Below are 22,558 nucleotides of genomic sequence, written 5' to 3'. Positions count from 1 at the left end.
AAGTATTTATGTAAATAAATTGGCTTTCAAGCTGTTAGATAAAATGCCACTGGTGACTGGAAAACTGCCTCTGTGTTGTTAAAAGGCAGCGTGCATGTTTATGCTACATTTTGTTTTCTTTGATGCCATCAAAACGATGAGAGCCAGACTTGGTTGTGCTGCTTGACTGACCAGCTGTGCCCCAGTTTTTCACCATTAGAATCAGCTGCTGCCTTTACTGAGGTGTCACTGCTGATTTACTCAGACACTTTGACCTTACAGTTGCCTCGGAAAGTGCTTGACCTAGAAGCCAGTGCCCAAAGCAGTTTGCCGTTTGCACAGGATGCCAGTGTTATTGTTTTGAATATAACAATGCTCAAAGGATTTCCTCTGTCTAATAGCTATTCCTGCCTGGATGAATGTGTTAGGTGTCTGGAGCCCACTTGCTGCGTTGTAACACAGTACTGCAAGCATTCATGATCTCTGAAGTTGCTGGAGTGAATAACTAAACCAGAGTCAGCTGACTTTCACTCTCCAATCAGATAAAATGTGATGTAAGTGTTTAGCAGCTGCTAGGATCTGAATAAGGGTGCTGAAGTCTGAGGTAGTACAGCATGGCTATACTGTTGTGGGAGGAATAAGAAAAGCTAAATAGTGCAATGGATGAGTCCAGCATTCTGAGGAGACGAGGGCTTCAGGTAAGAAACTATACATTCATCAATGTTTTCTCCATGAATCTCTGATCGTTTCCAAGTCCTGTTTCATTCTTTGACTGCTTGCAAATGTCACAATTTTGGAACTACATACTTTGCAGTGTGATGTGTTGGGTATCATGCTACAGGTACAACATGTAAGAATGAATGCTCATCAGTTCTTTCGAGGAACTGATTTGTCTGTGTGTTTGTGAGAGACAGGTAATATCTTTCAAGTATATTTAGAATAACATTTTCTTAAGCAAATAAGTTTGGTTTTTAATATCCTGACACTAATGATTTAAAAGCGCAATGTTATGGTTGGTTAACTACAACTATAGTGAAGTATATGGATATGTTTCACACAGTAGTATGTCAAAGGAAATCTAAGCTTAGCATCAGTGGGCATTCATAACAGATGTGTGCAGCTGTTGATTGGAGTTCCTCTAAGCAATAATTAATGTGGGATACTGTTTCAAGTTTATCATTTTCTGTAGGTTGGAAATTAGAAGAGATACTGTGTATTTTTAAAGTAATGGATATGTGATGCCATGGTTGAATTTGTTACATTTATAAACAAAATAACTTTACAGTAAAGATTTATTTGAAGCAAAACTGGGTAAGATAAGGCTATTGTTTGAGAGGGGGCAAGTATGTGTTAAACTTCAATAGCTATTTGAGCAGTATTTTAAGAATGATAAAAATTCAGAGTGTATTTATCATCTAAATCACATTTTGCAAGCCATTATTCGACAGTATGCGAAAAAATCAGGCAAATATTTCATTTCACAAGTGCTGTGAACAATTGGGAATTTTTCATTTGTCTCAAATGGTTATTACTTTAGTTTAAAATGCATGCTTCTGTATGCTAAATGCATATTAGACCAATTTAGTCTTTTTTGAAAGTAGTTAATATAAAATAGGGTCTGAAAATCAGTTTCTTAATATAAAATATATGTAAGAAAATTCACTGATGCAAAATGGAGCACCACCTTTAAACTTCATTATTGTATCCTATTGTTTGTTTAAAAAAACCCTTTTGCTCAAGTCACTCTTAGTGATGAATGTACTTCCTTTCTTTTGTTTTCCTTTTCACAATATATCAATAGAGAGAGGGGGAAAGCCCATGCCGTATGTGAGATCACTACTGCTTTAAGCAATGTAAAACTACAAAAAAGTGATGCAATTCACTGAACTTCCAAAAGTTGTAAACGGCACAGAAGCCTGGTTGTTGTTAATGAGAAGTACTTCCAGATAACTCAGTATGTCTAAAGTGATTATTGTTATTGTATAACTTAAACCTTTTAAGTCACCGTGCTAAAATATCTGTTCAGATTCTCATTTGTTTTTCTTTAACTGTGTATTACTTTATTTGACCATAAGGATTAGGTTAACTTTTTAAATTAAAACAAACTCACTCCTGCCTTTGAGCTTTTGCTTCGTCTCTGAGGGCACGTCTAAACTACATTCCTCTTCCGAAAGAGGAATGTAAATGAGCCCGATAGAAAATGCAAATGAAATGCAGATTTACAAATCTTGCGTTTCATTTGCATAGTCACATGAGAGCACTTTTTCGGAAAAAAAGGGGTTTTCGAAAAAGAAACCACAGTATACACTTTTTCTTTAAAAGAAAAACGCCCTTTTTCGAAAGAACCCATATTCCTGAAAAATGAGGTGTACGGGTTCTTTTGAAAAAAGGTTTTTTTTTTCCTCTAAAGAACCCCATCTAGACTGCAGTTTCTTTTTCGAAAATCCGTTTTTCAAAAAAGCGCGCTTATGCAAACGAAGCACGAGATTTGTAAATCTCCGCTTCATTTGCATTTTCGATTGGGCTCATTTACATTCCTCTTTCAGAAGAGAAATGTAGTTTAGACATAGCCATATAATCTAAATCCTTCCTTTTATATTAACTGATTGTGTGTGTGTGTGTGTGTGTGTGTGTGTGTGTGTGTGTGTTGGGATGTATGTGTGGGGGATATCTCCTCAACTACTGTATATTGGGGCTGCCAGTGACATCATTTAAAAGGAGGATTTAACAGTTTCAAGGGGTAGATCGTCACAGTAAAAACAGATTTCCTTCTACTAAACCGGCTATAGTCCACTGAGTTATGTAAACTGGGATATCTGCCTTTGGACATGAATTCTACAGCATTCTGTATGGATTGAGGATAGGTAAAACTGTACTGCATATATCTGTTGCAATGTTCTGTAGCATAAATATTTTCAAGACAACAAAACATTCTGTAATTTGTTTATGTAATCTGTTGTAACTCAATTGAATCTTTTTGTATAAATATTCAGATGCATCTAATTACATATTTACATTTTTCCATTATACTTAGCTAAGCATTTTTAAAGAATTTTGAGAATCATGCACTAAATATATTCTTGATATCAAAAGCAGCAGTGCATACATGCAGTACTGGATTGTTTTAAAAGAGGGGTGTGGTGCACACCACAAACCTATGATTAGGATCTGATCCTAAAGTTCACGGTCTAAGGACCATATCCTACAAATCCTTATTTTAGAGAGAGTTCCACAAAAGTCTCTGCCCATTTGCAAGTGATGACAGTTTAAGTCCTTAGAGTAGACTGTAAACTCTCCAGGGCAGAGACTCTATTTTTTATGTGTGTAATACAACACAGTGGGATAAAGGGTGCCTTAAGTAGAACTAGTAAGGGAAAATAAGTAATCTGAGTATTTAATCAAAAAGTAAATTTTGAAGGACCCCACATTAGGGATGTTAAACGTTGGTTAACTGAATAGTAAAGGAGCCTCATAAATTCTTATAGCTTACACAACTATTCTATATTCCCCGGGGGTAGGGCTGGCACCCAGAGCGTTCTGGCCCCACTCCTGAGAAGTCCCCTGCCACTCCACGCTTCTGCCCTGTATCAGAAGCAGCAACGCAGGGTTCCAGGCGGGATGTGGTCCATGAGGAGAGCCAGTTTAAAAAGCAGCTCCCCTCAGGGACTGGCTGCTTATCAAGCCATGCTGCTGCCTCTGATACAGGGGTGGCAGCAGCCCCTGTTCGAGGGAGGAGGGTCTGAGCTCCTGGACCCAGCGTGAACTGGAACTGAACCAGGGTGCCAGCCCCCCTACATTCCAATAACAGTTTAAATGGAGAGCTGCAGCAGGGGATAGGTCTCGGACCCATTGCAAGCCAGGACTGAGACAGGATGCTGGCCAGTCTGCTAAAAAATGTATTGGAGGGAGTGGGGGAATGTGTGCAGTGTATAGCATTAACCTATAAGCTTTTGCTTATCGGTTAATCGACTACACTGTTAAATTCCTACCACATATTATAAGATTAATGTTTATCCAATATTATGCTGGACTTGCGATACTTTCTTTGTCCATTTTTCTTCTGTTTTAAACATTACAGATTCTTTCATTTAAATACTTGTTACAATGTATATAAAGGTGCCTCTTTGTAAATGATAAATTAGTGATTTTTTTGCCAGAGGTTTTTGATCTTCAGTGAAAAGCAAACAAATTTCAGTTTGTCCATCTTCAAGCAATCAAAATTTTGTGGGGTTACAGCATTAGAAACAGTAGCCGTAGAAATATAACCATGGGGAAGCATTATAAACATGTGCATCTGAGTAGAATGTGAACCCTTGCTTGAATGAATGTTCACTTAACCGTCAAAGAGTAATCTTATTGCAAGTTTGATTTCTTATGAATGATCACGTGATGATAAAATTTACATGTTTAACTTTGAACCTGATTTGTAAAGGATAAGGATTTTTTTTATAACTCCATATTTTCATACTCTTTGTACAGTATTCACTTCAGCTTTTGTCAGAACATCTCTCTTTTTTGAGAGAGAGAGAGGGGTGAGGTCCTGATATGTGAATGCCTGCTGCCCAACCCCCACCATACTCTGGAAGAAGCAGGCGGCTTCTTGGATTGCATTTCAAAATTATATTAAAACCATAACAAAATTAGACTTAAGTAAATCTCTGGAATTTTGATTTTGCTGAAACACTCATTTTTTCACACAAAAACTGGCCCATTCCTACATTGCCCCCTGACTATTTGAATATGGTAATAATTTACCAATAGTTTGAATAATTTCCTGTTACTGCTAATATTGGTTACAACCATAAAAAGTAGTAAAAGCTGAATATGAATAGCTTTTGTAACTTGTCATTGAATGGGTTCTCTACAAAGTGATTTTGGGGCTTCAACCAAAAAAATCCCTTTTTCTTGCTGCTTTCTAGTGATGTCATTAAACACTGACATTTCATTCTGATTCTGAAATGTCAAGTATACTGTAGTGGGTATGAGAAGAGATACCATTTGAAGATGATGATCATTAAAAGTAACCAACAACGGAAACAACTTCTGTATTTAGAGGGTCCTCCCTCCCCGCCCCCCAATCCTATGTTTTGTCACACTGATTCTGATTTCATTCCTTATTCCTTCTTTGACTTGTTCTGGAATTCTGTTTCAGAAAGCAGAGAGGGGCAGCTGAGATATATTTAGTGCCATGTGCTAAAATGCTTAGACATCACATTGCTGAGATTAGGATCCATAGCTCAGAATTTCCTTGTTGTTGATGGGTCTCACATCCCCAGTACTAGTCTAATATGGTTTGTGTTTACTTATGTATTTTTTAAGGCTCATGTAAAGTAGTTTTTGAGGTAAGTAATGGGTGAAATGATGCTCTTTCCCTTCATAGGGAGGGAGAGGGCATGGGAAAGTAGAAAGTCATTCTGATGACACCAGCTTTTTTCCTCAGTAAAAGGGTGCTTTTTCATTGTGGCTATGTCTAGACTACATCCCTTTTTCGAAAAAGGGATGGAAATTAGACATATCGAAATTGTTAATGAAGCTGGGATTTAAATCTCCCGCACTTCATTAACATAAAAATGGCTGCCGCTTTTTTCGGCACAGAGCTTTGCTGAAGAAAAGCAGCAGTCTAGACGCGGATCTTTCGAAAAATAAAGCCTTTTTCGAAAGATCCCTTATCCTTCGTAAAATGAGGGTTACAGGATCTTTTGAAAAAGGCTTTATTTTTCGAAAGATCCGCGTCTAGACTGCTGCTTTTCTTCGGCAAAGCTCCATGCCGAAAAAAAGCGGCAGCCATTTTTATGTTAATGAAGCGTGGGAGATTTAAATCCTGGCTTCATTAACAATTTCGATATGTCTAATTTACATCCCTTTTTCGAAAAAGGGATGTAGTCTAGACATAGCCTAAGGGACATACATCCTGTTTAGAAAAGTTTTACTAGGCCTTCCATTGCTTTATGCTTACATACCCCCTACAGCTGGTTCAATATCCGTTCTGTGAGGCTTGAAATCTTATCTCTCTTACCAACAGAAGTTGGTATAATAAAAGATATTCTCTTACTCATCTTGTCTTTCTGGCTTTGTTGCTGGCAATAATAAACCTCTTCTTGTATACCCTTGGGTAGAGCGTACAGAGAAATTCTTCTGCTGCAATGTATGAATTGATGCTGTGCTAATTAGGGATGTGAATGGGTAACCAGTTACATGGTAAGCATCACTCTTAATGGATAATGTTTACTGGGTAACGGTTAAGTGCTGCCTGGGAGCGGCCCTCCACCTGTGGCCCATCACAGACAGAGGGCTGCTCCGGCCCCACAGGACTGCTGGCTTCCATCAATTGGCAGCATCACGTGGGGGGATGGAGAGGGCAGAAGCGACAATAGCAGGAGGAGAGGGTTGCCAGCTCCCAGTCTGCTAGCCAATAAACTCCTTACCCCCACTACTGCTTCTGCCATACCCCCACTCCCTGAATGAGGGTGACGACTCCTAGCCCATGTGGGCTGGGAACCAGTAGCTCTTGCCTGTAGCGCAGGGGTCACTCCAGACCAGTCATGGTGGGTGGGTGGGTGGTGCTGCTCAAGGCCTTCACCACAACGGAGTGTTTCAGGGATGGTGACGATGTGATGGTCCGAGGCAGGTAGAGATCAAACACCTCTGCTTGGTGTATCCCAGATCACCAGTGTTGAGCCTTCACCACAGCATGTGGGAACCCACCGCAGTTGTGAATGATCCCTCTGCCTTTTCCTCACAGACACAGCCCAGAACACTGATCACCCCCTCTCCGTGAAACACTCCGTTGTGGTGAAGGCCCAACGAGAATCATCCCAGAACTGCGAGGGATCACTTGCGGTTCCCTCCCTAAGGGCTAACCTGAGCCCAAAGGTAGAAGGTCGCAAGCAGCAGTACCACCATTGGCAACACAGAGACTGTTGTAACACAAATACCTTACCTGTATTGGGGATCTTTCTGTCTTGATTCTCTTCTGTTTCGGGATGGAGGTTGGATTTGTTGGTGGTTGTTTTGTTCTTGTTCATGCACTTGTCAGTTTAAATTCTTACAATATATTAGTGAACTCTAATCTGGACTCCAAGTGTGGGTTTTTTGGGGGGAGAAATCACGAGTGATTAGATACGGTGCCAGGGGCCTCCCTTCCGGTAAGCAGAGCATTTAATATCAATCAGATCTCTTATCCTAAATTCTAAATTAATTCAAAAGATTATGCTTGTTACTGAGACTCTGGGGTAACAAGGCCAACAGACTGTGGTGACCCTCTCCTGCCTGCCCATTTAGTCAGTTAACCAGTTAATTAATTAATCAGTTAATGTTTAGCCGGTTGACTAATTAAATGGGGTTTTACTTCTCTAATGCTAACACATGAGACAAAGTATACCTGACTTTGGAGATTACGGGTTCAGGACTTCCTTAAGTCGGCTATCTGTTACCTAAAGAGAAATAATTCTTCTCAAAATATTGAAAATTGACATAAAAGTGGCTTATTCACTTTGTTCATAGGGGAAAGGGTTAGGAAGAACTGCTGTGAATGCAAGGAAATAAATCAGCATAGAAATGGCAGTGACATTAAAACTGTCTGAGTTTTTGGTTAACTTAATTTAGGAATGGGAATGTGTTTAGTTGGTAGCCTGTTGGAGAACTCATGATGAAACCTGAAAAATATTTATTAGACCCTAACTTGGATCGCAGGCTGATAGGAAGGATATAAAAGAAGTCAGTTTTCTAGATAAGGAGCCAGAGGTTCTTAGCATTCCCTACTGAGTCAGGAGTGGCATACAATACATTCTCCCTCTTTTAGGACACGAGGGGCATGATTCATCATTTTATAAAAGTATAATTTCACTGAATTGAAATCTATGTATGTAGGAGAGTGGAACAATCATGAATGGGGCCTGAGATGTGTGCTTTTGCCTGTTAGTAGGAAAGAAAAAAAAAGAACTTGGACTGCAAGGGGAAACCCAGTGCAAGAGCAGAAAGAGGATCTGGAATCTTTGCTTGTACATTTCAGTTTAAATGCACTCTCTGTATGAATTTCCTTCTGAAAATAATCACCAAAAATTGATGTTTTAATATGTCCCTGGATTGGAAATTGAAAAACTTATTAGTGAGAGCAAGATTATCCAGCCACAGGGTACATCTAGACTACATAGTTTTGTCGACAGAAGTTTTGTTGACAGTATCTGTCGACAAAACTTCTGTTGACAAAGAGTGTCTAGACACATTCAATTCTGTCGACGAAGCAAGCTGCTTTGTTGACAAAACCCTGTAGTCTAGACACAACCCTACATGCAATAACACCTTCTGTCGACATGCCTCGTAAAATGAGGTTTACCAGCGTTGACAAAACTGCTGAGTTCTGTCGACGTTATGTCGACAGAACTCAGTGGTAGCGTAGACGCAGGTATAGTTTTGTCGGCAAAAGTCCGCTTTTGTTGACAAAACTCTGTAGTCTAGACACATCCTTAGTTACTAATGTAGTTTCATACACTCTTGGTTGAACATATCCAGTGTTTGTTGATATAGCTTTATCTAGATTCTTTTTAATAGTTTCTGTGGGCACCATGTTGGAAGCCAGAACATCTTTATTCTATCCTGATATAGAAAAAATAGGAACCCTGTGTGGTGCTTTTATAATGCTTAAATACCACAGTGACAGCTGTCTTAGACAATGCTTCTGTGAGATGAGACACTGGTGCAAAAAACACTTTCCCTTTCCTCATTAGCTGTAATGGCTGTGTGCCTAATAGTTAATTCACCTGTATTTTCAAGGCATTCATCCATTGTTACATGTTTGTTAAGGTCTCTAAAAGGCACTTTCTTTTGTCTGACATTTCTTTTGCTATTATTCCTGCTATAAAATGCACTTTTCCTGAAGGGGTTAACATTGCTCTCAGGGGGTCACTCCTCTCTGTGATGTGGTTACCTCATACCAAGTAAAGAGAACTGCTGTATTTTTAGTGAGTGCATTTGGCATTAGGCCAAACTCAGTGTCTGTAGTCCATATCCTACTTTTCGCTAATTCCTTTTGATAATTGCACTAACATTTTTTGATAATGCCTACAATATGTCACAGAACTGACTGTTTGGTATTATGTTGGGAGGAGAGACATAAACTTAATGTTCCTTTATGTCAAATCCTTTGGTGAGCAATATGTCTCAACACAGGAATCTTGCGATGGTTAGACTCAACTTCTGTCATGTTCGTGGAGCTGTACACAAACTATTTTTCCAATTCAGTGTTCAGTAGCTGGCACCAATTCCCAAATAACTTTAGCTTGTCCTAGAAAACAATGACTATTTTACATTTTACTTTTTACTATTTCAAATAGTTTGCGTATGCTGCTAAATAGTACCACTATCATTGCTAGGTTAGTCTTACGAATTGTAACTACTGGGAATTTTGTTGGTCATAGATGTACCTACATAGTATGGTATGACAAACAGTTTGGTTTGTATAGACTCAGTGCAATGGTAACTAGTAATTAACTTATTTCCTGTTAAATCACATGGAAATAGTAACATCCATTGTATTTGACTTTCCTCTCCATTGTGAGAAACTTCCTTTGAGTTATTTAATATTTCCCTTCCACTTTTTTCTGATATATTTGGTCTAATAATTTTTCAAATTTATTTTTACTTTCTGATACTGCTTATGCTTTAAAATGTTATAAGTATTATTTCTTCCAATTATGCATTTTTCTCACTCTCAAAAATATTAACATTCCTATATAATTTTCCATTACATTGAAATCTTAGCCTTTTTGAGTATAATAGTGTTATCTACCTATGTATTAAAATTAAATTAGGTTAAGGTTGCAAAATTAGGAAATGACAGAATCAAAGATGCCCATGCAACCTTCATTTGGGCTCCTTGTGTCTGTGTGTTTTGGTAGCTTTTGATCAAGTGATCTCACAATATATTTTTTTACACAGGACTGCTGCCTCATTCAGCATACAGGATGGAGGTCATCAGGGCTATTTTGAAAAACATTTCATTCTGCACTGGCATGAAATGTCAAAACAATAAAATTTTGCACTGGAAGGGATTTCAAGAAAACAATCTTGTTTTTGGAAAACCAAAATGGAAGTTTTAGGCTTCCCAGCTGCCTTACCAGAAAATTCTTGTCAATTTCACTTTGAGAGAAATCAATGTACCAAGCAGTTCAATTTGTTTGTTTTTTGTTATTTATTTTTTTCTGAGGAAAAAATGAAATTGACAAGAGAATTCCAGCTGAGTTCAGAGAGTGAGAGCGAGCACCTTAGTATTCAGCCACCCTCCAGCTCTGGCAGCGAGGTCAGTGAGAGCTGGATTGCTCAGCCTGCCTGGCCCTGGAGCTGTGGGGGAGGTTCAGAGTCAGGATGCTTAGCTTTGGCAGCCCTCCTGGAAAGCTTTTGTCAATTTCAGTTTCTGCCAGGAGCCAGACAGAAGGTGAAATTAACAAGACCCTTCCTAGCAGTCAGCTTGGGAACTGTCATTAAGATTTTCTTGACAGTGGAAACTTGCAGCAAAACTTAAGGTCCTCCCCCCCCCCCCCCCCCCCCGTAAAACTTTAGTTTTGTGAATAGTGTTTTGATCAGAAGGTTATTCAGAAGAAACATTTCTCACTGGTTCTAATTTATATCTGCTGCCAGGTCCTTCATCCCTCCTACTCTGTCCATCTCAAACCACACATACCCTGCCTTGTGTTCTCATGGTCTCCCAACCCTTTTCTTATACTTTTTCTTGGACACTAGTAGAGGGCACATTGAAAGTACAGAGATTGAGTCCTGATATGCTCTTACACCCTTTGAATGGGGCCTGCTCGATCCAGCAGTCTTCAGTGTCTATTTTGAACATTTGAGAAATTAGATTTTTTGTGGGAGACTTTGTTTCTTATCCAAATTCGGACATTTTCACAAGGAGGGCAAAAAACCCAGCATTCTTGACACGACAGTGACACCTCTGCTAAAATTCAAGTCCCTGCTCCAAGGGAGGGATGTCAAATCCCAGTTAATCAGTTAACTGGTTAAACGTTAGGATGACCTAATGAAAAATCAATTGAATGGCTAAGTGGGATGTGGGCTGGGGACTCTAGACCAGCTGGAGCAGTCTCCAGCCCCTGGGGCTCCTGTCCTCAACCCCTCACTGGGGCTGGCTCTGCTGGCTCCCAGCTCTCACCAGTTCCCTGCTGCCAGCCCCTTTCTCCCCCCCGCCCCAGAGAAGCCCCTATTCACCCCATGGGACTGGAGCAGCCCCCTGTCCATGGCAGGTTAAGAAATATTTCAGCCTCCACTGGTTATTGATTAACTGGAGCCAGTAAGCATCCAATCATTATCCCAGGAGGATCACAGTACATTTTTGTTTTTTTGTGAGCGCGCCACTCAGGCCCATTTCTATAGAAAATTTAATCTGTACCTGAAAAGTTGCTTGTAGAATTTAAGGATTTTTCTGAACAATGTTTTAGTTTCAAATGGCTTCTGTTTTTGCAAGTTTAGTAAACATAGAAATGAAGGGACAGTCTAGATCAGCGGTTCCCAACCTTTCTCTCTGTGAACCTTGTAGTGAGGCTGTGATAAGTGTGTAACTGCTAAGATTTTGTGCAGTTATACGATTATTAAATTAAATAGTATCTAACATCCATAATTTTAAGCTATTCAGTTATGGGACTATATCTGTCTGCTTCAGTGTGCTTGGAGCACTAAGCACTTGAAAGTGATGTTGAAATCAGAATTTTAGAATTGACCTAAGGCCAAACTAGTTATATACTGACAGCATGTAGTTTTAGCTGGCATTTTTTTTAACCTCAAAAACCCTTCTGTTGTTTTGATATCATTTCTATTTGGCAGTGAACCTACACAGTGCAGATCAATACATGCTCCTTTGGTGCCAAACCCAGTAAAGCTGGTTGTGAGCTTATAGATGAATAAAGCAGTGTGTTCTTGTCTTTAGGCTCTAATAAATTCTCGGGGAGGGGGGAATCCTGGCACTTCTAAAACTGTTGCATTTCCACAATGTGTGTCACTCCAGAAACTTTAAATATAAGATCCCTCTTTTTTCCTATTAATGCACCATGAAAGCAATATAGTAATTGATGAGAACCTGTCTGAATATCTGTTCATCCCTGCTCCCCTCACAGCACTGCAGTGTCTTTTATATAACTAACACATGTAACAATTATCTCTGTCTAATGGGCTGCATTGGGAGAAAGGAGTAACTACTGAAGGGCACTGGCATAACTAGCAACTTTAATAGAACATTTTGCAGACTAATAGCTTAAATAGTCAAGGAATTGGAGCCAATCCATTAGTTATTAAGTAAAATTTAACATTTTATATGTAAGACAACCAAAACTAGCAGTCTTAAGTCACAGACAAAAGGGCATCATTTAAAAAAATTGGAAGTAAAATCTTACTTAGTTTCATTGGCGCTCATTCTGCTTTGACCAATGGTATGGACTACATGATTTTCTGAAGTCTCTTCTAATCCTAATCTTTTATTATTCTATTATTCTATTATTCTTACTGCAGAAACAGAGAAAGAAGCATAAACTCTGGTAAGTCAAGTGTAAAATGATAATTAAGCAGGCCACATTTTAAGTACTTCAGAAGAAGGAAGCCTGATAAATGTTGGGAGGTTCTGCATGATAAAGGTGCTAACGGAGCACTCAAGGAAGATGAGGCCTTAGTAGAGTAGATAAATAAACTTTTCACATTGGTCTTCATTGCAGATGTTATCAAGAGAAATCGCACATGACACATTCTTTTGAGGTGAGAAATCTGGTCCCAGATAGAGGTGGTTTGGAACAAACTGAGAAGTTGAAAAAGCAATATATTCCAAATGATATACACCGAACTTGTGGAACTCACTGGCAGGGGATGTTATGGAAGCCAAAGTTATATCTGGGTTCAAAAAAGAATTAGCTAAGTTCATGTAGGACAGGGTCATCCGTGTTTAGTAGGCAAGATGATCATGGATGCAACTCCATGTTCCTAAACCACTGACTGCTAGCAGCTGGGATTGGAGGACAGAGAATGGATCACGATGAGATCATTCCCTTGTTCTGTTAATACTTTCTGAAGCTTTTGGGATGGCTACTGTTTGAAGCCAAGTTATTGGGGTAGCTCAGGGGTGGGCAAAAGGGCCTCCGCGGACGGTATTTGGCATGCCAAGCGGGTGGATCCAGCCTGCAGAGGTCCTGCTGCTCCCCCGCCCCCAGGCCAGTGAGAGCCTGGGGGTGGGGGAGCACCCAAAGCCTTCTCTGCTCTTCCCCCGCCCTGTAAGCGGGAGTGGGGGGGAGAGCGAAGGAAGCTTCACGCAGCTCCACTGCCCCCAGGCCCTCATTGGTCTGGGAGCAGGGGAGCGAGCAAAGCCACCTCCGCTCTCCCCTCCTGCTCCGTGAGCGGCATGCGGCACTTCAGGTGCAACATGCAACTTGCAGGGCGGGAGGAGGCTTCGTGCGCTCCTCTGCTCCCAGGCCCTGATTGGCCTTGGGGTGGGGGAACATGCCAATTCTCTTGCAGGTCATGGGTGCCTAGTGGGAAGTGGGGACAAAGGGGCTTCCCCACCCCCAGAGCAATCATGGTCTGGGGAGTGGAGTAGCCCTGCCCTCTCCTGTTTAGGCCATGCCCCTTCCGGGGTTGCCTGGGTTACTTCAAAAATTTTTGAAGTGGCCCTAGGGTTGCCAGATGGCTGAAACAAAAATACCGACCCCCCCCCCCCCCCCCCGAAAACAAAACATCGGGAAAAAATTTTGTTGAACGGGGGAAAAAAAAAGGGGGGGGGGAAGACCCCAGAACCTGGATCATGGCTAGAGGTTACCAGCTAGTCATTAAAAAAACAAAAACCGGACACGCTTCATATGGGGAGGCGGGGGGAGGAGACAGGCCAGAAAGGCGGGGGGGGGGGGCTGGGAACAGCTAATGGGGGGGGCAACGGGGCTGGACAGGCGAGATGAGGGGTCAATGGGAAGCAGGGCTAGTCGGGGTGGGGGGGGGGTCAGGCAGAACGGGGCTATCCGCCGGATATCGGGGGAGAGGGGACCGGCTGGGAGTAAGGAGGGACAGGAAGCACAGCTGGTGGAGATCGGGGGCCACGAGGGTGGCCGGGAGGAAGGGGGGGCGGGAAGCACAGCTGGTGGAGGGCGGTGCAGTGGTGGGGGGGGGGCTGCAGCAGTGTTGGCTGGGGAGACCAGGGGAAGTGGGGGAGAACTGGCCAGCCGGGAAGTGGGTGGTGAGCAAATTGGCTGGCGGGGAGCAGGACTGACCTGGGCACTTGCTGCCTGTCAGGTTTATTATGCACTGTGTGAAGAACAGAAGACTATTTGTTTTAAACTTGCTGCCTATTAATGTCATTTGGTGGCCCTCTAATTCTTGTTTTATGAGAAGAAGTAAATAGCACTTCTTTATCTACTTTCTCCACACCAGTCATGATTTTATTGAGCTCAGTCATATCCCTCCACTTAGTCATCTCTTTTCCAGGCTGAAAAGTTCCAGTCTTATTGATCTCTTCTCATATGGCAGCTATTCCGTGCCTTTAATAATTTTTGTTGCCCTTTTCTGAACCTTTTCTAGTTCCAGTATGTCTTTTCTGAGATGGAATGACCACATCTGCATGCGGTATTCAAGACGTGGGTGTATCATGGATTTATGTAGAGGCAATATGATATTTGCTGTCTTATTTTCTATATTTTTCTTAATGATTCCTAGTGTTCTTTTTTTATAACAATTGCACATTGATTGGATGTTTCCAGAGAACTACACATAATGACTCCTAAGCTTTTTGTTCAATGGTAACAGCTAGATTTGTCCCCAAAATGTTGTATGTATAATTGGGATTATGTTTTACAATGTGCATTAGTTTGTATTTTTTAATATTTAATTTCATCTGCCTGTTTACCCAGTTTTGAGAGCTCCTTTTGTAGCTCTTTACAGTCTGCTTGTGACTTAAGTATCCTGAGTAGTTTTGTTTCATCTGCAAATTATTGCAGATGAAACATTGTTGATCCCCTTTTCCAGATCATTTATGAATATATTGAATAGGACTGGTCTGTGGGGGACACCACTATTTACCTCTCTCCAGTCTGAAAACTTACAATATATTTTTACCCTTTGTTTCTTCTTTTAACCAGTTATCAATCCATGAGAGGACCTTCCCTCCTAACTAATGTCAGCTTATTTTACTTAGGAGATTTTGATGAGTGACCTTGGGAAAGGCTTTCTGGAAATCTAATTACACTATATCCATTGGATTCCTCTTGTCCACATGCTTGTTGACCCTCTCAAAGATTAGATTCTTCTTCAAGTGATTGCTCATGTGCATTCCAATATAGGTGTGTGCGCACAGCGTGCACGCGTCGTCGGAAGATTTTTCCCTCAGCAGTACCCTTAGGGCCAGCAGGGAGCCCCCTACAGTGACACTAGTATATCAATGCATATATACCCTACTGGTCCCCTCCCCACTCCAGTTCCTTCTTACCGCCGTGACGGTCTTTGGAACAACCTCAGCTCCCTTAGAGTTGTGTTTTCACTTGCTAATTCTTTGATTACTGTGCTTCAGTTAAGTACCTGTGAACTTACTTTAAAGACTCTTTGTGTTTGTCCTCTCCACCCCGCCGCGGTGCTCCGCGTGCCTGCAGCTGGGCATGTCCGGCCATCAGGGCTCCAAACCCTGTGGCAAAACTTCAGAAGTGTGGCAAGCCCATTCCCTGCAGCAATCCCCACTCTTCTTATTTGAAGTGCTTGGGAGAATCGCACATAACATCAGTGTGCAAAATCTGCAAGGCCTTTAAACCCAGGGGTCGGTCCCCACTCAGGCACATACCCTCTGAGTGCCCCTCGGTGGGGCACGTGGCGCCTGATAGCCCATGTCCCAGGCCTTCAAGGCTGGGTGCTTATCTATCCCGGCGAAGGGTTGATAGCTCCCCAGAGGACCAGCCTGACCCATCTGCCCTGGAGGTGGCTAGGGTGCTCATCGAGTCGTCCTCCTTGCCTCCCCCCACCGCGACACCGCCTAGATGGCACCACTCGCCGCGGGCGCCCCAAGAGCAACAGCCTCAGGCCACAGTCGGCACTGAGCTCAGAGACGACACCGGCACCACCACCGACGAGCCCCACACACGCGGCGCCTGCCCCGCCCGAGGAACCAGCACTGGTCATGCCGCCTCCTCCCCCCGACCCAGCATTGCGGCCAACCTGAGGCTATGTCCTGTCATACCCCACCACAATCAATGTTGGCACCTCTGTGGTCCATGTCAGATTACTCTTCCGACTCCGATGTGGCATTTGTGTTGCCGTCTAGGGCCTCCAAGTCATGCTCCCAGCACTGTGCCCGATCACGGCACTGTGCCCGATCACGGCACTGTGCCCGGTCGCGGTACCACTCCCGGCATCGGTCTCCTTCACAGCAGCAACTATGGGGACAGCCAATGTCAGTGCTGCTGCTGCAACAAACCTGGCCTCCCCAACCATCTGGGCAATGGCCTTTCTGGACTCCCTGAGCCTACCACCAGTGCCAGGGCTCCATGCCGCCCTGACCAGCCTCCTCCGTATCAGGGACTCCGATCCTCCCGTCAGCTACCCCTTTGGTCCGGTCCCCGACCTTGACACGTTCCCTGCCCCCAGGTCAATCATCCCTGGGCCTGGCAGGGAGTACTAGCCAGGAAAGCCAACCGGGTCCCTCTCCTTCCTCTGTGACCACCTCTGAGGGTCCAGGGCAAGGGGACGCCCCCATGGTGGACATTGCAAAGGGGTCGTTGTCCTCTTCTCTGGACAAAGTGCTGGTTGACGCGGCGCCCCACGCCCTCTATGGATGCCAGGGCCCATCAGGACCTCCTCTGCTGACTGGCCCAAAACATAGGGGTTCAAGCGGATAAGGTGGTCGAGGACTCCGACCCTACCATCGACATTGTACAAGCAGATACCCCCTCTATAGTGGCACTGCCTATAAATAAGATCGTTGCCAGGGGGTTCTGACCATCCCTCTGAGTGTCCTCCTCGCGCTGCAGTGCTGGACTCGCCAAGAGGAGGTCTGTTCAGGTGTCCCGTTCTCCAGACCTGCCCCATCACTCTGGCTCGTAACGGACGCTTCGGATACGGAATGGGGAGCTCACCTTGGGGACCTGCACACTCAAGGTATGTGGTCTCCGCATGAAGCCTCCCTACATATCAATGTCAGGGAGCTCAGGGCAGTCTGGCTCACCTGTGCAGTTTTCCTTCCTCACTTGAGGGGAAAGTTGGTCCTTATTCTTTCGGACAACATGACAGCTGTAGCCTATATAAACAAACAGGGTGGGACCTGCTCCCCCCACCTGTGCTCTGAGGCACTCCACCTCTGGGAGCTCTGCGTCGGGGCGGATATCCACCCAACGGCCTCGTACCTCCCCGGCTCCCAGAACGTCTTGGCGGACAGGTTGAGCAAGTTGTTCGCGAGTCACGAGTGGTCCCTGCGTTGGAACATAGCTCAATCCATTTTCCACTCATGGAGGTTTCCCCTGTTTGCCACAGCCCAGAACACCAACTTTCCCTGCTATTGCTCCCTCCTGGGAAAGGGACAGGGTTTCCTAAGGGGTGCTCTCCTTCATTGGCTGCGGGCCCTACTATACGTCTTCCCACCGTTTCCTCTAGTCAATAGGGTTTTGCTGAAGGTAAGGGAATTCAGGTCCTTACTAATCCTAGTCGCCCCAGTGTGGCCGCGACAGCATTGGTACTCGATGGTCCTCAGCCTCTCGTGCAAGAGGCCCGTAGCCCTCCCATTAGTCCCGGACCTCATTCCGCAGGACTCGGGCAGGCTGCAGCACCCGGACCTTCGGTCCCTCCACCTGACAGCGTGGAAGCTCCGTGAGTAATGGCTCAGGAGCTCCAGTGCTCCCAGCGGGTTCAGGAGGTCCTGTTAGGCAGCAGGAAACCTCATTCAACGAGGAATACCACCTAATTCAATTTAGGGCTTTATTCCAGAATCCTGTTTCACTGCTGTGTGTAGACGTGGGCAGTTACTTCGGGCTAATCAATTTCTAAAATGGCGGCCGTCCGGGAACATGCAAATCAAGCACGGGATATTTAAATCCCGGGCTTGATTTGCAATTCCGGTCACCCTTAGCCTCCCTAGATCGATCTAGGGGGCTCGTGTAGACGTACCCTTACTTTGTTGTTTTTAGCCATGGTGGCACTGTTTTGGATTTCTTTCTCCCTCTCTGTGTCTCACTTTAAATTTGGGCATACATTTAAGTTGAGACTCCATTATGATGTATATAAATAGTTTCTGTGTAGCTTGCAGAAATTTTCCTTTTGGCACTACCTCTTTAATTAATGTTTAACCTCCTCATTTTTGTGTAGTTCTCCTTTCTGAAATTAAATGCCACGGTGTTGGGCTGCTGTGGTGTTTTTCCCACCACAAGGATGTTAAATTTAATTATGGTTACTATTATTACGTGGTGCAGCTATATACACCTCTTGGACCAGAACTTGTGTTTCACTTGAGACTAAATCAAGAGTTGTGGGTTCCAAGACCAGCTGCTCCAAGAAATAGTTATTTAAGGTGTCAAGAAAATGTGTTTCTGCATCTTGTCCTGAGGTGACGTGTACTTCGTCGATGGAGGATATTTGAAAATCCCAATTAATATTAATTTAAAAAAAAATGTGTAGCCTCTTTAATCACACTGCATTTTAGTCTCTATCACCATACTTTCCAGGTGCTTGGTAATATATTCCTACTGCTATAGTCTTATTATTAGAGAAGGGAGTTACTATCCATAGAGATTCTATAGTAAAGTTTGGTTCATTTAAGACTTTTACCAAATTTGATTTCATGCTTTCTTTCAAATATAGTACCACTGTTTGGGGGACACGCATGTATCACAAAAATGTGTCCGTTGTGTCTGTTTGATAGCAAGAGCTCGCAAGGTAAGAGTTCACAATACATACGCTGTCCATTGACAAAGCCTTAGACACTCGTAGCTATAAAGGGGGCAATAAGGGCTCAGGCGTAACGTCACTTTAGGGGAACCCCTCAAGCCCTTCACCTCAAAAAGTGTACTCAAAAACCAAACCCTCACCTGCCCGCTCTCTCCTGTCAAAAATGAGTAAGGGAGATGAACCTTGCACCTTGGGCCTGGGAGAATCTCGTGCCTCCTCACTAACTGGCTCAAAAGTATGCTCTAAACAGGCAGTGAAACCAGCTACCCAGCCATCAAAAAGGACACCTACTAAGGGCTCTGATGCCACAGAGGCACCACTGGCACTAATAACACCCGTGATGACATCGGCAGACTCAATATCTCTGGTGTGAAGCAAGCCCTCGGTGCAACCTTCACCTTGGGTGCTGAGAAATGATAGGGCTAGTTCTCACTACCATTCTGTACCTCACACTAACTCCATATTTCCCTGGGTATCTACTGCACCCATGCTTCCACCACAGATGCTGGTAAACCCGGCAACAGGACACAACTCAACTTCCCACTGCCGCTCCCCAATGCACAAAACACAGACTCCACCAATAAATGGCAGGAGAACTAGAGCCACATCTTCACCTAGTCTTTGGCACACCGCCGCTCTTGCTGCCCATTATTAATAAGGGGCTTGCCGCCCTCTCCACGCTTACTTGTTTTATCACAACTCAGTGCCTACCATGTGGATACAAGAAGTGTTTTTTCCTTACAACATTCCTCCCCAGACAGAGCGCATGCGTCATATGGGACATACAGGCTACGGCATTATCCATACTCTCCATAGCGCCCTGATTGGCAGTACTATTCCCAGCTTAATAGCCAGCGCTCCCCCCCCCATTGCTCCTGGGCACCGCAACACACTGCCACTGCCCCTCTTATATATGCACAGAGGTCACTGCTCTCTATACACTCAGATACATCACATTCCCCATCTGAGGGCATGGATCTGGAGGAAGGGCAAACTGAGGATGATCCAACAATCAGACATGCGACCAAACAATTACTACTTCTCTGCGCCTGATAAAGCAGTTATCCAAATTATCCAACACCTATTGGCGACTTCAAACAATTCCAGGACTTATTCAAAAGAGTGGCTATCGGTCAGGATGTCATCTTATCAGAGGTGCAGGAAAAACAGGCTTTTAAAGAACCTTCAGCCTTCCGCAAAATCCAACTCATTCTATGGCTACAACTTCTCAGTATAGGAGCCATAGAATGAGTCCCTGAACAATACGAAGGTCGAGGTTTTTACTCAAACTACTTTCTCACTGAAAAGAGAATGGGGGTTGGAGGTCTATCTTAGATCACCATCAATTAAACAAATGCCATTGCAACCAATGCTTCAAAATAGTCACTCTTGCCATGATAATTCTGGCACTGGACAGGGAGGCTGGTTTGCAGTCCTTGATCTTCAAGACGCGTATTTCCACGTCATGATACATCCCACACACAGACGTTTCCTACACTTTATAGTGTACTGAAAATGGTCTGAGGCTAGAGTCCTTCCATTTGGACTCTCCTATGTCCCCAGAATTTTCTCCAAGACCCTGGCAGTTGCAGCAGGACATCAGACAAAATGGTATCACAATCTTCCCTTATCTGGACAATTTCCTCATCCGAGGTCCCTCTCAACAGACCATGAGGGTCATGATCAGGTTCACAATGGCCTTCCTTCAATCTCTAGGCTTCATTATCAATGACTAGAAGTCCACACTATGCCCCACACAATCCCTAGAGTTCATAGGGGCTTGCATAGATTCTATAACAGTGCGCGCCTATTTCCCAAATCACCATTTTGACAATATAAGAAGCCTGCTCACAATCATAACCAACAGCCCAACCGTCCCTATCCTAAGTTGCCTCAAACTCATGGGACATATGGCAGCCATCACATATGTTGTCCAATGTGCCAGAATGTGCTTTCGAAGTTTCCAACACTGGATTTCCTCAACTGTCCGAACACCTTATTTCTAGGTTGGGTTGCACATTTCCAGCAACAATTTGCACAAGGAAAGTGGTCCAAAGACAAGTCCATATTCCACATAGATCTGCTCAAGCTTAGAGCAGACCACAATGCATTCAAGCACTTCCTTCCACATATTCGAGACTCCTCAGTGCATTTCCTCATTGACAATATGACTTCTATGTTTTACATCAACCGCCAAGGCACTGTAAAATCCCATTCGCTGTGTGCAGAGGTGATCCGGCTTTGGAACTGGTGTATCCACCATAACATAACCATCATGGCAGCATAGGTAAGAATATTATATCCGATACCCTCAGCCACAACTTACTCTCAGAACATGAATGGGAACTGCATGGGCAAATTCCCCCGAGCTGTCCCAATGCTGGGGTCAACCGCAAATAGACCTTTTCACAACCAGACAAAACTCCAAATGCCCCCAATACTGTTTGAGAGTGGGCATAGGACATGGCTCCCTGGGGGATACAATGCTCCTCCCAAGGGGGGCTCACCTAATATATGCCTTCCCTGCTGTCCCTCTCATCCCCAGAGTTCTCTGGAAGATACAGACAGACAGGGCCCATGTAATTCTAATAGCCCCAGCATGGCCTCGACAGACATGGTTCCCATGTCATCTTCAGTTGTCTCTATAACAGCTCTTTATGCTTTTGACCCACCCAGACCTTCCCTCCCAGAACAAGGGCACAATACTTCTTCCCCAGCCACAAACACTACACCTGACAGTATGGTACCTATCTGGTTCTCGGAAGCAGAGCAACAGTGCTCCCAACAAGTGAGAGATGACCTGCTGCATAGCAGGAGACAAACAACATGCAAGACTTACCTGTACAAATGGCAACGGTTTACACAGTGGTGCACACAGAGGGGAATCCACCCATCTATGGCTCCACTCCCTCTGATACTGGAATACATTATGCACCTGAAACAACACAATTTATTCCTTTCATCACTCTGGGTTCATATGGCTGCCGTTACAGCCTTCCACCCCCCCGTTGATGGGTTCTCTATATTTGCATACCCCATTTCTAAGAGATTTTGGAAGGCCCTACAGAACCTTCACCCACCATGTACACCCATACCCCCACATGGGACTTAGAATTGGTCCTCCACTCACTCACAAAACCACCCTTCGAACCAATGGCAACTTCATCACTTACCTTTCTCACTATGAAAATGTTGTGCCTTCTGGCAATCATATCTGCAAGGAGGGTTAGTGAATTTGCAACTCTCATGGCCTCGCCTCCATACATGACCTTTCACAGGCACAGAGTTGTTCTATGGCCCCATCCCTCCTCCTCCTCCATAGTTGGTTCCGAATTTTATATCAGTTAACCGATAGTCCTTCCTACCTTCTATCCAATACCACACCACTTCTGGGAAGAAGCTATATTACACACTTTAGATGTCAGAAGGGCCATTGCCTTCTATCTGGATAGGACTATGCCCTTTTGACTGTCCCAGAGATTGCTGGTATCCCTAGCTGAAAGGTCCAAGAGAAAACTACTTTCTTTCCAGCACATATCAAAACTCATAGCATTCTGCATTACCACCTTCTACTCACTCTAGAATAGGGCATTACCGATGACTTCCAAAGCCCATTCCACCAGAGCGATGACTATGTCAACTCCCTTCCTCAAGGGAGTCTCACTTCAGGAAATATGCAGAGCAGTGA

General features: G+C 43.8%; 1 protein-coding gene across 7 annotated transcripts in view; it reads left to right on the top strand.

Annotated features, from left to right (window-relative positions):
* The window catches only part of MAST4 (microtubule associated serine/threonine kinase family member 4), a 443,735-nt gene that overhangs the window by 149,834 nt on the left and 271,343 nt on the right, over nt 1-22,558 (top strand). For 2 of the 7 annotated variants that reach the window (XM_075932361.1, XM_075932359.1), the window contains exon 1: nt 446-677. The exons of 4 other annotated variants lie outside the window; for them this stretch is intronic. In XM_075932361.1, the coding sequence (XP_075788476.1) occupies nt 639-677 (39 nt within the window). In that variant the 5' untranslated portion in view covers nt 446-638. Of the gene's footprint in view, nt 1-444; nt 678-22,558 lie in introns of those variants that run through there. One more of the 7 variants, XM_075932357.1, reaches the window with a different exon arrangement.

The sequence above is a fragment of the Pelodiscus sinensis genome, chromosome 6 (genome assembly GCF_049634645.1).
Source record: "Pelodiscus sinensis isolate JC-2024 chromosome 6, ASM4963464v1, whole genome shotgun sequence".
In the NCBI taxonomy this organism is placed as follows: domain Eukaryota; kingdom Metazoa; phylum Chordata; order Testudines; family Trionychidae; genus Pelodiscus; species Pelodiscus sinensis.
This window is presented reverse-complemented; position numbering and strand designations above follow the sequence as displayed.